At 41.6% G+C, this 14,483-nt stretch overlaps 1 protein-coding gene across 3 annotated transcripts in view; it reads left to right on the forward strand.

The window, feature by feature from the left end:
* The window catches only part of LOC112239338 (B-cell receptor CD22-like), a 43,503-nt gene extending 30,070 nt beyond the window's left edge, over positions 1 to 13,433 (forward strand). For 2 of the 3 annotated variants that reach the window (XM_042314993.1, XM_042314992.1), the window contains exons 3-11: positions 7,823 to 7,900; positions 8,186 to 8,530; positions 9,054 to 9,257; positions 10,732 to 11,070; positions 11,153 to 11,401; positions 11,656 to 11,919; positions 12,121 to 12,211; positions 12,295 to 12,349; positions 12,439 to 13,433. In XM_042314993.1, coding sequence (XP_042170927.1) covers positions 7,823 to 7,900; positions 8,186 to 8,530; positions 9,054 to 9,257; positions 10,732 to 11,070; positions 11,153 to 11,401; positions 11,656 to 11,919; positions 12,121 to 12,211; positions 12,295 to 12,349; positions 12,439 to 12,678 — 1,865 coding nt within the window. In that variant the 3' untranslated portion in view covers positions 12,679 to 13,433. Of the gene's footprint in view, positions 1 to 5,308; positions 5,388 to 7,822; positions 7,901 to 8,185; positions 8,531 to 9,053; positions 9,258 to 10,731; positions 11,071 to 11,152; positions 11,402 to 11,655; positions 11,920 to 12,120; positions 12,212 to 12,294; positions 12,350 to 12,438 lie in introns of those variants that run through there. The other variant, XM_042314995.1, reaches the window with a different exon arrangement.
* Positions 13,434 to 14,483: the final 1,050 nt, after the last annotated feature.

Below are 14,483 nucleotides of genomic sequence, written 5' to 3' on the forward strand. Positions count from 1 at the left end.
CACTTTTCTTGTGCTTATCTGTTGTTGATCTTTTCTATGGGATTTAGCCAATTCCAGTTTTTTTATAATAGATAAAGTATTGGCTTGTTTTAGTGACACAAAATGAATAATATTGATAAGAGGTTTTAAATAATTTTAGCTCTGGAGTTTCTCCTGATTTGTTTTAATACGTTTTACTTTGTATTGGTGTCATATTATTGGGCATTTTATATTTTATATTGTGTTATACCATATTGTTCAGTGTCATAATATTGCTTGTTTTATTATCAAATTATGAATTATTACCTATTTTAGATACATTACATTTTGCAGCTTTTTTTTTTTACATTGAATACAGTACAAGTATCATGTTGTAAATAAGCTCAAAGTTAGACAATAAATAGACAACAAATAAATCAATTATGTTTCTTGTATTTCTGTCTATTGTACACAGGCGCCATAGAGCAATATAATACATGAGTGGCTAGCCTATAGGCCAGCCAGGGATACTCCATTACTGTCAAGAGAGAAACTGTAATAGATCAACAAACACACACACGAACATGCACGCACGCACACACACACGTAAACACACACTGAGTCTAGAACTTGCCAGAGTCTTTCCTGATAGTTCAGATGTTGTATGGGTGTGTGTTTATACGTGTGTGTGTGGGGGGTATGGGTATGTTGCATGAGAACTCTAATGTAAGTGGTCCAACAGATTTCCTAAGTGGTAAAGGTCTGGATGGACTATTTCTACATTGATCTAATTTTCTTTTGATTCTTTGGGAATGGTTCATACTGGTGTCTGGAGCTCTACCCCTCTGCCCTATCAGACGCTCAGAAGTCCATCCAGCTCGCCCCTGATTGGCCAAAGGGATACTTATTCAAGGGGAGTGCACTGATGGGGTTGAAGGTCAGTGTCTGAGCTTTCTACTGTGAAAGTGGAAATTGCTGATTGTGTGTGTGTGTGTGTGAGTCAGTCTGTCTTCTCCCTCTCCCCACTCCCCATCCTTTCCTCCCTTCACTCTCTCACCTCATATCCTCCACCTCCCCTCAGTTTTCCTTAAATGGCCTTCTGAATAGGAATGGACCAGGGTTTGAGGCTGCGTGTTGCTACTGATGTCCACCTGACAGCACTGTCGAGACCACAATGGTGAGTTAGACGTCTCTGCACGATACACAGAGTCAAGAGCCTTCAGTGTAGAGCTTCAGTTTAGAGCTTTAAATAGTATCACCATCGTTCAACACAGAGAGAAAAGTACAACGATTCAACTCATTTCTGGCAGCAAAGGAAAACAAGATTTGTTATTGGTTCCATTGTACTTGTGGGACAATGCTATTGGTCCCATTGCATGTATTTGGACTGTGCCTGCTGTTTGTCCTCCGGTCCAGGGGTGGAGCTGGAGAGCACCAGGCTGGTAATCAGGTACCCAGACCGCTGGATGCAGAGAACACCTCCCTCTACTCAGAGGACCAACCCTATAGGCCTCAACACCTCCTCAGCCTCCCAGTACGCCTCCACAGGGTAAAGACATCTCTCACAGGTTTGACTCTCTCTCTCCCAGGACCAGGAGGATGGCTCCCATCAATGGTGACGAGTGTTTCTTCTGGAGGACCACCGGCTGTTTCTATGGTGACAGGTGTCGCTTCAAACACAAGCCTGACCAGAGAGGAAGAGACAGGAAACCCTGACAACCCTGACAACCCTGAACACCACGTACCGTCCGGATATGACAGAGTAAGGAAGAAGAGAAGGAATGACAGAATAATGAATATGAAGATTGAGGAAGAGGAGGAGGGACCGTGTAGCTACCTGAAAAGGGAACAGGAAGCTTGGCTAGAATGGGGCTGTTGGGAGGGTGTCACCGCTTTTGTAGTCCTCTGACACACAGCACAGACAGCACACTGGACACACAGTAGGAGTAAGTGTCAATCAAAGTGAAGAGGAGTGCTCCTCTGATTTCCTTCCCCCGCCCCCTCGGCCTGAGCTGTGAAACATGTTGGTTATTGATGTTAGATGATGGAGATGATGTCATCATTAGAATCTTGAGGGGGTTGTTGCCCAGGCCAACGCCTCTACAACAACCATGTTGTAGACACTAAAGGGGGTCAGGGCAGGGTCTTTGATGCAGCTGATGAGGAGTGTACATTAAATGGGTTAGTAGAATAGAATGACATCATGGAACTGACCAAATGTAAATGGAACTTTGACCTGTTCCATGTAGAACTCAGAGGGACAAGGCAACACATTCTAAGATATTATAAACATTCCATATAGAATAGTCAACATATTGTTAACATGGTTCTGTATTTAAATAAAAGTGGATTTGGGGAACATTTAGTCCATTATAGAAATGTAGGGCCCACTTTAATACAATAATCTCCCTTTTCTGACATGCTGTTCTGGTCCTCATGCATGTTAATGTCTTAAGGAGGAAGGAAAGGACTGTTCTCCATCAGCTACTTGTGTTCTACTTTAAATATGTATCAAACACAGAACTGACACCTACTAGCAGTTCCCCACACACTACCAGTCAGTTGATCTCACCCCCTCACTTCACTCTGTAACTACTCTTGACAATATCTGGGAAAATAGTTTTTGGTTATTTGTTTTTAGTAATAGGTCATATACTTGAAGGTAATGTACCATTTTACTTGTTAAGTTATGAGCTGTGTTTTGGTTGTTACATCAGGACCAGTATTCATAAAGGGTCTCAGTGTAGGAGTGTTGATCTACGTAGGGATGAGATGATTAACCAGGGTAAAAAGACATGCAGACAAACATTGTAACACTGCAGTGTGTGTGTGTGTGTGTGTGTGTGTGTGTGTGTGTTTGTGAGTCACTTCTGTTTAGACTCTCAGCTCGGTGATAGGAGCTATAATTGAAACGGGTCCGGCCATGGAGCCGGGTGGAACGTCGCACCCGGACTGGGCACCGGCGTAGAGGAAGGCTCCGGCCTTGGAGCAGGACTGAACGCCATGCCTGGACTAGGTACCGGCGCAGAGGAAGGCTCCGGCCTTGGAGCAGGACTGAACGCCGTGCCTGGACTGGGTACCGGCGCAGAGGAAGGCTCCGGCCTTGGTGCGGGACTGAACGCCGTGCCTGGACTGGGTACCGGCACAGAGGAAAGCTCCGGCCTTGGAGCGGGACTGAACGCCGAGCCTGGACTGGGCCCCGGAGCAGAGGAAGGCTCCGGCCTTGGAGCAGGACTGAACGCCGTGCCTGGACTGGGTACCGGCGCAGAGGAAGGCTCCGGCCTTGGTGCGGGACTGAACGCCGTGCCTGGACTGGGTACCGGCACAGAGGAAAGCTCCGGCCTTGGAGCGGGACTGAACGCCGAGCCTGGACTGGGCCCCGGAGCAGAGGAAGGCTCCGGCCTTGGTGCGGGACTGAACGCCGTGCCTGGACTGGGTACCGGCGCAGAGGAAGGCTCCGGCCTTGGAGCAGGACTGAACGCCGTGCCTGGACTGGGTACCGGCACAGAGGAAGGCTCCGGCCTTGGAGCGGGACTGAACGCCGAGCCTGGACTGGGCCCCGGAGCAGAGGAAGGCTCCGGCCTTGGTGCGGGACTGAACGCCGTGCCTGGACTGGGTACCGGCGCAGAGGAAGGCTCCGGCCTTGGAGCAGGACTGAACGCCGTGCCTGGACTGGGCCCCGGAGCAGAGGAAGGCTCCGGCCTTGGTGCGGGACTGAACGCCGTGCCTGGACTGGGTACCGGCGAAGAGGAAGGCTCTGGCCTGGTGAAACGCACTTCAGGGCGCGTGCGAGGAGCAGGCACAGGACGGACCGGACTGGGGATACACACTTTAGGGAGAGTGAATGGAGCCGGCACAGGTGGTACCAGACTGGGGATACACACTTTAGGGAGAGTGAATGGAGCCGCCACAGGTGGTACCAGACTGGGGATACACACTTTAGGGAGAGTGCATGGAGCCGGCACAGGTGGTACCAGACTGGGGGCTACATTAGACTATACATATATGGACTACACACTTTGGATAACAGGCTACATTAGTCTATATATGGATAACAGGCTACATTAGACTATATATGGATAACAGGCTACATTAGACTATATATGGATAACATGCTACACTACACTATATATGGATAACAGGCTACATTAGACTGGATATGGATAACAGGCTACATTAGACTATACATGGAAACAGGCTACATTAGACTATATGGATAACAGGCTACATTAGACTATATATGGATAACAGGCTACATTAGACTATACATGGAAACAGGCTACATTAGACTATATATGGATAACAGGCTACATTAGACTATACATGGAAACAGGCTACATTAGACTATACATGGAAACAGGCTACATTAGACTATATGGTGGACAACGAAACAGGCTAATTAGACTATATATGGAAACAGGCTACATTAGACTATACATGGAAACAGGCTACATGAGACTGTACATGGAAACAGGCTACATTAGGAAACAGGCTACATTAGACTATATGTAGGATAACAGGCTACATTAGACTATATGTGGACAACAGGCTATTTAGACTATATATGGATAACAGGCTACATTAGACTATATGTGGACAACAGGCTATTTAGACTATATATGGATAACAGGCTACATTATAATATATTTGGATAAGAGGCTGCATTAGCCTATATGGACAACATAGTACATTAGCCTATACAGTCAACACAGCATCACTATGGTGATGATGATTGTGATGATATTGATGCCTCTGCTACTACCTGTACTGTCCAGCAGAGGAGGCTGGTGGGCAGATATATAGAAAGACATGCTCATTGTACTGGCTGGAGTGGAATAAATGGAACAGTATCCATTAATTATATTCCAGTCATTGCAATTAGCCTCTCCTCCTATATCTCTGCCAACCAGCCTCCTTTATTGTACACAAGGTCCTTTATTATAATACAACAGTGTATGTTTGCTTAACTGTGACTTTTTCAAGTAAACAGTTTAGTTTTTCACTAGTTTATCTAATGTATTTCCAGTGTGTTATGTTGTTATTAACCCAACATTATTGAGGACATTATTATTAGGAAGGTTAGGAAATCACCTAGCAACCACACCAAGCCCTCTGTAGTCGACACATTGTTTAAATGGTTCTCTGTGTTGTCAAAATATCACGTTGGAAATATGACACATTTAGCTCTTTTTAAAAATGTAGTCCCACTCCTCAAATGAAGAAAAGTACATATAGATATGCAGTCTGTTGCATAATTTCTGTTGAAATACAGTAACATCCCTTTCCTGATGTACTGGTCTGGTCATCTTGCATGTTAATGACTTAAAGAGGAAGAATAAGGGCAGTTAAATATGTGTCAACAAAATAACTCACACTAACTGACAGTAAGTTGACTCACTGTACAAGACCTCTCCCCTTCACTTCACTCTGTAAGTACAATTGTCAATATCTTGAAATATAGTTTGGGGTTGTTTTGTTTTTAGTCATGTAATTGAGGGTAATGTATCATTTTACTTGTTGTTCAGTTTTGAGCTGTGTTTTATGGCCAGTATTCATAAAGTGTCTCAGTGTAGGAGTGTTGATCTACGTAGGGATGAGATGATTAATCAGGGTAAAAAAGACATGCAAACAAACATTGTAGCTCTGCAGTGTGTGTGTTCATGTGGGCCTGTGTGTGTGTCTGCGTGTGACACAGTTGATTTATCTGAGGGCCCTTCAGAACCAGACTGATAGGGAGTAGAGTTGACATCTATACTGTGTAGGATGTGTGTTTTAACTTTTCTACATCCATAACAACCAGCTCTCTAGACTTTGATACAGACTCCATGGGCCTTATGGGCCTTCCCGACAGATGCAGGATACCTACACTACATGACCAAACGTATGTGGACACCTGCTCATCAAACAAATCATTAAAAAGTCATGGGCATTAATATGGAGTTTGTCCCTGCTATAACAGCCTACACATTTGGGAAGGCTTTCCACTAGATGTTGGAACATTGCTGCTTGGACTTGCTTCCATTCAGCCACAAGAGCATTACTGATGTTGGGCAATTAGGCTTGGCTTGCAATTGGCATTCCAATTCATCCCGAAGGTGGTTGAGGTCAGGGCTCTGTCAGTTCTTCCACACCGATCTCGACAAACCATTTCTGTATGGACCTCGCTTTATCCACCGGGGCATTGTCATGCTGTAACAGGAAAGGGCCTTCCCCAAACTGTTGCCTCAAACTTGGAAGCACATAATTGTCTCGAATATCATTGTATGCCGTATCGTTAAGATTTCCTTTCAAAGGAACTAAGGGGCCCGAACCATGAAAAACAGCCCCAGACCATTATTCTTCCTCCACCAAACATTTGACCAACTGGGGACGTTTTGTTGGTCCCCACAAGGTCAAATGCTATCTCTAGGGGGTTTAGGGTTAAGGTTAGAATCAGTGTCAGGTTTAAGAGGGTTTCTGTTTATGCTGGTTTCAACCTTTGTGTTGCACGGGCCTATTGCAACTTTCTGCCCCGTTTCTATATTGAACATCCAACCGGTCTGGAGACAGTGGGAGAACATGACAGGCCGAAGTTCAACAGGAGGAAGACAATTATTGATTAAGTGCTGAGGTTAAAAAGGTTTAACTTTAAAACAAATGTTCTAATAAAATCATAATAAAACATGCAAACTGGATCAATTAAATAAATAATCCCACCAAGTGTCACGATCGTCGTAAAGATTGGACCAAGGTGCAGCGTGAGTAGAGTTCCACATCTTTTAATAAATTAAAACTCACAAAACAAGTGAACCGTGACACTACTGGTATGCACACAGGAAACTATCTGTAGACAAGATCCCACAAAACACAATGAGGAAATGGCTGCCTAAATATGATCCCCAATCAGAGACAACGATAAACAGCTGTCTCTGATTGGAACCAATACCCAGCCAACATAATTCATTAATCACCTAGATGACCCACCTTAATCACTATCACGCCCCAACCAACATAGAGAATAAACAGCTCTCTATGGTCAGGGAGTGACAACAAGAGATGAAGGGATTAGGTGCTCAAAAATAAGTGCTAGGTTAAAGTGCATGGTATAATAAAATTCAATATTAAATATAAGACTAAACCAGTTAGAATCAGTGTTACGGTTAGATTTAGGTTTAGGGTTTGGAGCTAGGGTTTGGGTTAGGGTTAATAGGTTTTGGGTTTAAGGTAAAGGAAAATAGGATTGTGAATGACTCTGAATTTTGTGTCCCTGCATGGTTAGCTTTACAAGACTGTGTGTGTGTGTCTGTGTGTGTGTGTGAGTGAGTGAGTGAGTGAGTCACTTGCTGTTTAGCCTCATAGCTTGAGGATAGGAGCTGTCATTGAACCTGGTGGTCAGTCTTTAGGCTGCTGTACAGCTTGATGGACCGTAGAGGATTGAACATTTATCCTCCTATATTTGGGGTTCTGAGAATAAAGCAGCTTCAGGATAATCAAAGTAGAAATGTTTGTTTGCAGTTTTACACATCTGTTCAATAAGTGATTGTTGCTGTTGTTGTTTTTGATGATGATGGTGGTGATGATGACAATGATGATGGTGATGACTATTGTATCCATTAGGAAATTATTTTTGCATCATACATCATGTCAGGTTAAATAGACAGATGCAGACAGACATGCAGCACATTACATACATAGTGCAATAGACTTACAGACAGACAGTATTCACATAGACAACCATATAGCACAATACAACACAACACAACACAATATGAGTCTGGTTCATTTTTAGTGATGAGGCCCTGTACCCCATTTACAGTTTCTACTTCAATGTATCAGGTGGAGTTATTCACCAACTATAGAGTGAGTTGTTGTATATGTTTCTAAGACTGCAGGGTGGGAGATGCAACAATGGTCTTGAGAACAGCAGGAAGTGTGTTGGTGGTCTTTCTCTGGTCTGTAGCAGGTATGGTCTCATTCTTATCTTTAAGTTGCCCAGTTTGTCAAACTACAGATATTTCTAAAAGCATAACCATTTTTATGTTCTACTGACGACACATTTGGCGTCTCCACTTCCCTTTAAACAGTTGTCTTTCTCACCTCACTGAGTGAAGCTTATCTGTGGTTTCCATTCACACTCAACCAAAGAGTATCTATGTCTCAACTCAGCAACTATGGAACAAAGTGTTAGTGTGAGTCAAAAGACCTTGAACTTAATGTAACGTCCTTGTGATGTCTAACTGTGTTTCAGTGGTACTGAGTCAGAAAGGCTGGAGTGTTACATACTCCACTCAGAGTATCTGTACCTTGAAGGGGTCAACAGTGGAGATGTCCAGCTCTTACACATATCCCAGTGGTACAGTCACAACAACCTTCTGGTTCACCAAAAAGTATGCTGTGGAGAAGTCTGTAAATCTGAGAAATGACCCAAACTACAAAGGTCGTGTGACGTACCGTAGTGATAAGACGAATGGCCACACCCTGAAAATCACAGACCTGAGAGAGAGAGACTCAGCTACATACAAGTTCAGATTTATAACAGATCAGACAGGAGGGAAATATTATGGCGAACCTGGAGTCACTCTGTCTGTTACAGGTACAGTGATATGATATATAGTGTTGATCTGTTTAATCACTCTGTCTGTTACAGGTACAGTGATATTATATATAGTATTGATCTGTTTAATCACACTGTCTGTTACAGGTACAGTGATATGATATATAGTGTTGATCTGTTTAATCACTCTGTCTGTTACAGGTACAGTGATATTATATATAGTGTTGATCTGTTTAATCACTCTGTCTGTTACAGGTACAGTGATATGATATATAGTGTTGATCTGTTTAATCACTCTGTCTGTTACAGGTACAGTGATATTATATATAGTATTGATCTGTTTAATCACTCTGTCTGTTACAGGTACAGTGATATTATATATAGTGTTGATCTGTTTAAGTGGTTCTGGAAAAATTGTCTAAATTTGTACAGAAATACTATAATTAATATGAATGTTGGTATAATAGGAATGTCTGAATTGATGATTTGAGAACGTCCACTCCTGCCTCATTTGAACTAGACAACAGGTCATTGATGGTTTTAATGTTGTTATCTACTCCAGACCTGCAGGTGAAGGTGACCACTACATGGTGGTCAACGACACTGACCTGTAGCACCACCTGTACTCTGACTGGTAACCCCACCTACACCTGGTACAGGAACAGTAAGATTGTACAAGGGGCCTCCTCTCCCTCATACACAGTCTACTTTAATCCTGAAGGCAGCTTCTACTGTGCTGTAAAAGGCATCAATTCTCCTGCAGTGTGTGAGTGTGACTAATACACTTTTAAAGTCTGTCAAAATCATCCAATACATCACTGGTCAGTGTTGTTGTTTAGTGAAACAGACATGAGATAGAGCTACTATTCCATTTAGATTAATGGTGGTTGATGTTTAGTGAAACAGACATGAGATAGAGCTACTATTCCATTTAGATTAATGGTGGTTGATGTTTAGTGAAACAGACATGAGGTAGAGCTACTATTCCATTTAGATTAATGGTTGTTGATGTTTAGTGAAACAGACATGAGATAGAGCTACTATTCCATTTAGATTAATGGTTGTTGATGTTTAGTGAAACAGACATGAGATAGAGCTACTATTCCATTTAGATTAATGGTGGTTAATGTTTAGTGAAACAGACATGAGATAGAGCTACTATTCCATTTAGATTAATGGTGGTTGATGTTTAGTGAAACAGACATGAGATAGAGCTACTATTCCATTTAGATTAATGGTGGTTGATGTTTAGTGAAACAGACATGAGATAGAGCTACTATTCCATTTAGATTAATGGTTGTTGATGTTTAGTGAAACAGACATGAGATAGAGCTACTATTCCATTTAGATTAATGGTGGTTGATGTTTAGTGAAACAGACATGAGATAGAGCTACTATTCCATTTAGATTAATGGTGGTTGATGTTTAGTGAAACAGACATGAGATAGAGCTACTATTCCATTTAGATTAATGGTTGTTGATGTTTAGTGAAACAGACATGAGATAGAGCTACTATTCCATTTAGATTAATGGTGGTTGATGTTTAGTGAAACAGACATGAGATAGAGCTACTATTCCATTTAGATTAATGGTTGTTGATGTTTAGTGAAACAGACATGAGATAGAGCTACTATTCCATTTAGATTAATGGTGGTTGATGTTTAGTGAAACAGACATGAGATAGAGCTACTATTCCATTTAGATTAATGGTGGTTGATGTTTAGTGAAACAGACATGAGATAGAGCTACTATTCCATTTAGATTAATGGTGGTTGATGTTTAGTGAAACAGACATGAGATAGAGCTACTATTCCATTTAGATTAATGGTGGTTGATGTTTAGTGAAACAGACATGAGATAGAGCTACTATTCCATTTAGATTAATGGTGGTTGATGTTTAGTGAAACAGACATGAGGTAGAGCTACTATTTAATATAGATTAATGGTTGTTGATGTTTAGTGAAACAGACATGAGGTAGAGCTACTATTCCATTTAGATTAATGCTGGTTGATGTTTAGTGAAACAGACATGAGGTAGAGCTACTATTTAATATAGATTAATGGTTGTTGATGTTTAGTGAAACAGACATGAGGTAGAGCTACTATTCCATTTAGATTAATGGTGGTTGATGTTTAGTGAAACAGACATGAGATAGAGCTACTGTTCCATTTAGATTAATGGTTGTTGATTTTACAGTTCTAAATACTTCCACCTTTTGAAAAATTTACTTGTGTTTCAGCTGTTGAGGGTCACAGTTATTTCCACGTGACTTACACCCATCAGAGGATCTGTACCTTGAAGGGGACATCAGTGGACATATCCTGCTCTTATACTTATCCCAGTGGTCATACAGTCTCTGAAATAAACTGGTATACAAAAGGAAAACTTAATGAGGCGTCTCAAATCCTGAGCCCGGGGTATGGAGGTCGTGTGGAGTACCTTGGAAATATGCAGAGTGACTCCATCCTGAGAATCACAGACCTGACAGAGGAGGACTCAGCTGAGTATAAGTTTAGATTCAGAACAGATCAGACAACCTGGGAGCCCACCTTCCCTGGAACAACTCTGACTGTCACAGGTAACACTGCAGGTCACATCCTATCAATACTGCAAACGATTACTTAATGATGTACTCAGTGTTTTAATCCTCTTTCATTTAGGTCTGCAGGTGAAGGTGACTCCTGCCACTGTGACAGAGGGACAGAATGTGACACTGACCTGTAGCACCACCTGTACTCTGAGTGACATCTCCAACCCCACCTACATCTGGTACAAGAGTGGACATGTAACCACAAAATCTACCAGTCTGTTCCTAAACCCAGTCAGCAGTGAGGATGCAGGCAGATACTCCTGTTCTGTAGAAGGACATGAGGATCTCCCCTCTGCTGAAGAGACTCTCACTGTCACATGTGAGGATGTGTGATCCATCTCCAGTTGTTTTCTTTTCGTAACATCTTCTCTCATCTATTATATCCATTATTTCAATCTATGTCCCAGTTCGATGATTGTACTCATCTCATTACTGTAGTAACTACAAGTACTTCACAAACACTGTATTGTTACATTAATGTCTAAGTTCCACATATTTATATTCATATTTAATTTATTTTAATCATATGTCCAAGTTCTATGTATGAACAATGTGTTACATATTGTCCACCAGACGGCCCAAAGAACACCTCAGTGTCAGTCAGTCCCTCTGGTGAAATAGTGGAGGGCAGTTCAGTGACTCTGACCTGCAGCAGTGATGCCAACCCACCTGTGGACAAATACACCTGGTACAAGAAGAACGTAACCTCACCAAAAGCATCAGGACAGAGTTACAACATCACTAACATCATCTCTGAGGACAGAGGAGAATATTACTGTGAGGCCCAGAATGGAAGAGGATCTATGAACTCTACAGCTCTGATGATCATTGTAGCAGGTAAAGTTACATCTTCAATACTTCTATACAAAACTACATGGTTCAATCTAATCTTAGTCATTATACTCTGACTAATTACACCTTAGTTTACACTGGGTTATAAGAACCCTTAACAAGTATTGTATTACTGTCCTGTATTATAGTTCATTTGTAGTTCATTATATCATGTCATGTACTCAAATCATCCATGTTGTATCATAGGGAAACCAACCTCCTTTATGACTGCAGCTGTAGGAAGCATAGTGGTTGTTCTGGTTCTCATCCTCTGTCTCTCTGGCTTCATGTGGTTCAGGTGAGTGAAGTGAAAACACATTTTTCAGTTTTATTATTTAGCTTAGTAACATTGATTGATTCATTCATTAATGTGTAAAACAGGAAGAAGGCCTCCAAATCCACCTCTGACACAAGAGACACATCAGAGAATGTACAGGTGAGTCTGTTGGAAACAGAAGGTGACTGTGTATTGCTTTGTGGAGCACCTCTACTCCTTATGTTGTCTGTCCTCTCTTTCTCCATCAGGGAGACTCTAGTCCAGTGTATGACAACATCTCAGGCATGGCCATGACCTCTACTGCAGCACAGACAGAGTCCACAGACAACCAGGATTATGTTCACTATGCCAGCGTCCACTTCTCTGGCTCCAAAAACCAGGAAGTGCCTCTGTACTCCACCGTCCAGCTGCCTCAGCCCCAGATTCAGGACGAGGATGTCCAGTATGCTGCTGTGAAATTCAGCCGGCTCAGTGCTGCCACCCGGTGAATATTTTCTGCCATTACAACAGAGTCAATACTAGAACACTGAACTCACAGACATCATCAAGGGCATTCATATGCTGCTGTTTATTGGAAGAGTAGACAATGTCATCAATAAGCAAAACAGTTGACCCCCTAGTGACAACTCATTGTTCCCTGAGATCTCCCTCCATCAATAGCTGAAGCACAGGGGGATGGTGGCACCTTAATTGGGGAGGATGGGCTTGTGGTAATTGCCGGAGCAGAATAAGTGGAATGGTATAAAATACATAAAACACATGGTTTCCATTCTATTTGCCTCGTTCCAGCCATTATTATGACCCGTTCTCACCTCAGCAACCTCCTTCAGGACAAAGTGCATTTCCTTGAACTCATGATATGGTGGAACAATGGACATTTGTTGCACTCAGGGTTGGGGTCAATTCCATTTCAATTTAGGAAAATTCCAATTCCAATTGTTCCTCATTGAAAAGCATTGAGAAAATATGACATTTCAGTTTACTTCCTGAATTGAAATGTGTTTTAGTTGTGTCTTTAGACTAAACTTTAGCAAAACAAATCTGCACAAGACTATACAGCTGCACTCTTATTTGATTTGATGTATGACATTAACTTGGCGTTGATATCGAGACTGTCAAGTATGATATTATAACGCTTTTTTAATCACTAATCTAAATGTGTTTCTTACTTTTTGTCAAATGTGATGAGTGGCCAGTGTTTGTTTATCCATGAGAAAAGGTTAATAAATGCTTTCACCCTCCATTGGTTCTCACGCTCTTCCATTTTGTCAAACAGTGAATGTGGCCTCCTATAAGTCACTGATATTTTAACAAAGTAAAACAATGACAGAGGTTCTGCCTATAGGGTTTATTTTAAAATAAGTTGAACAAAGAAGAAATGTCAGTTTGTTGACATGAGAGTATTATGATGATAGAACATATATAATTAATATCATGCAAATGAGCAAGCATTTCAGTTCTAGCATGATGTCACTGGTCCTCTTCTATACACCTGTGAAATGATCTTTCCGTACGGTGTACATTTGAGGACATCCCGACTCCTTATGACAAAAGTCGACTATGGGTCTCCATCCAATGGTTTCACTTTCGTTTGCATTACAAGCAAAAGCACAACTACACAAAAATGACATTATTAACTAAATGTATTATATCATCTAAAACTACATTTTGGGATTTTAAAACACACGGTCACTTCACCATCTGTTTTGGTAAAGAGCTGAGAATTCTATCTGGAGAAATGTAACCACTCTGGAATTCTATCCATGAGATGGAAATGATTGTTTTAACCCTGTTTTAAAGGGTTCTGATGGAGTTGTACCGTTGAAATAAGCTTCTAAGCATTTAAGTTATATTCTTCAAGAAAAATGGCCATACATCATTCATTTAAAAATCTGAAAATGGATGTACCGATCACAGACTGTAGCTTTAAGCTGACTTAGACAAATGCCTATTGTTGTATACAATTCACTATCGCTGTACCCCTTGGTAGCACACAGGACATAAGAAAAAATAGTTTGTTGATTTGAGTACATGATGTAACATCAACATAAATCAGCATTATGCAAATGAGAATGCTTTCCAATTCTGACATGATGTCAATGATCCTCTTCAATAGACATGAAATTATCTTCTCTACGGTGTACATTTTAGGACATCCCTAAAACAAAGTCTACTATGTAATTTCATGGGACTCCTTCCAATGTGTTTATGATAAGATCATGGGTATTGTGTTTGCTGTTAATGTGACACACACACACACACACACACACACGCACACGCACACGCACACGCA

Source organism: Oncorhynchus tshawytscha, unplaced genomic scaffold (genome assembly GCF_018296145.1).
Source record: "Oncorhynchus tshawytscha isolate Ot180627B unplaced genomic scaffold, Otsh_v2.0 Un_contig_493_pilon_pilon, whole genome shotgun sequence".
In the NCBI taxonomy this organism is placed as follows: Eukaryota; Metazoa; Chordata; class Actinopteri; order Salmoniformes; family Salmonidae; genus Oncorhynchus; species Oncorhynchus tshawytscha.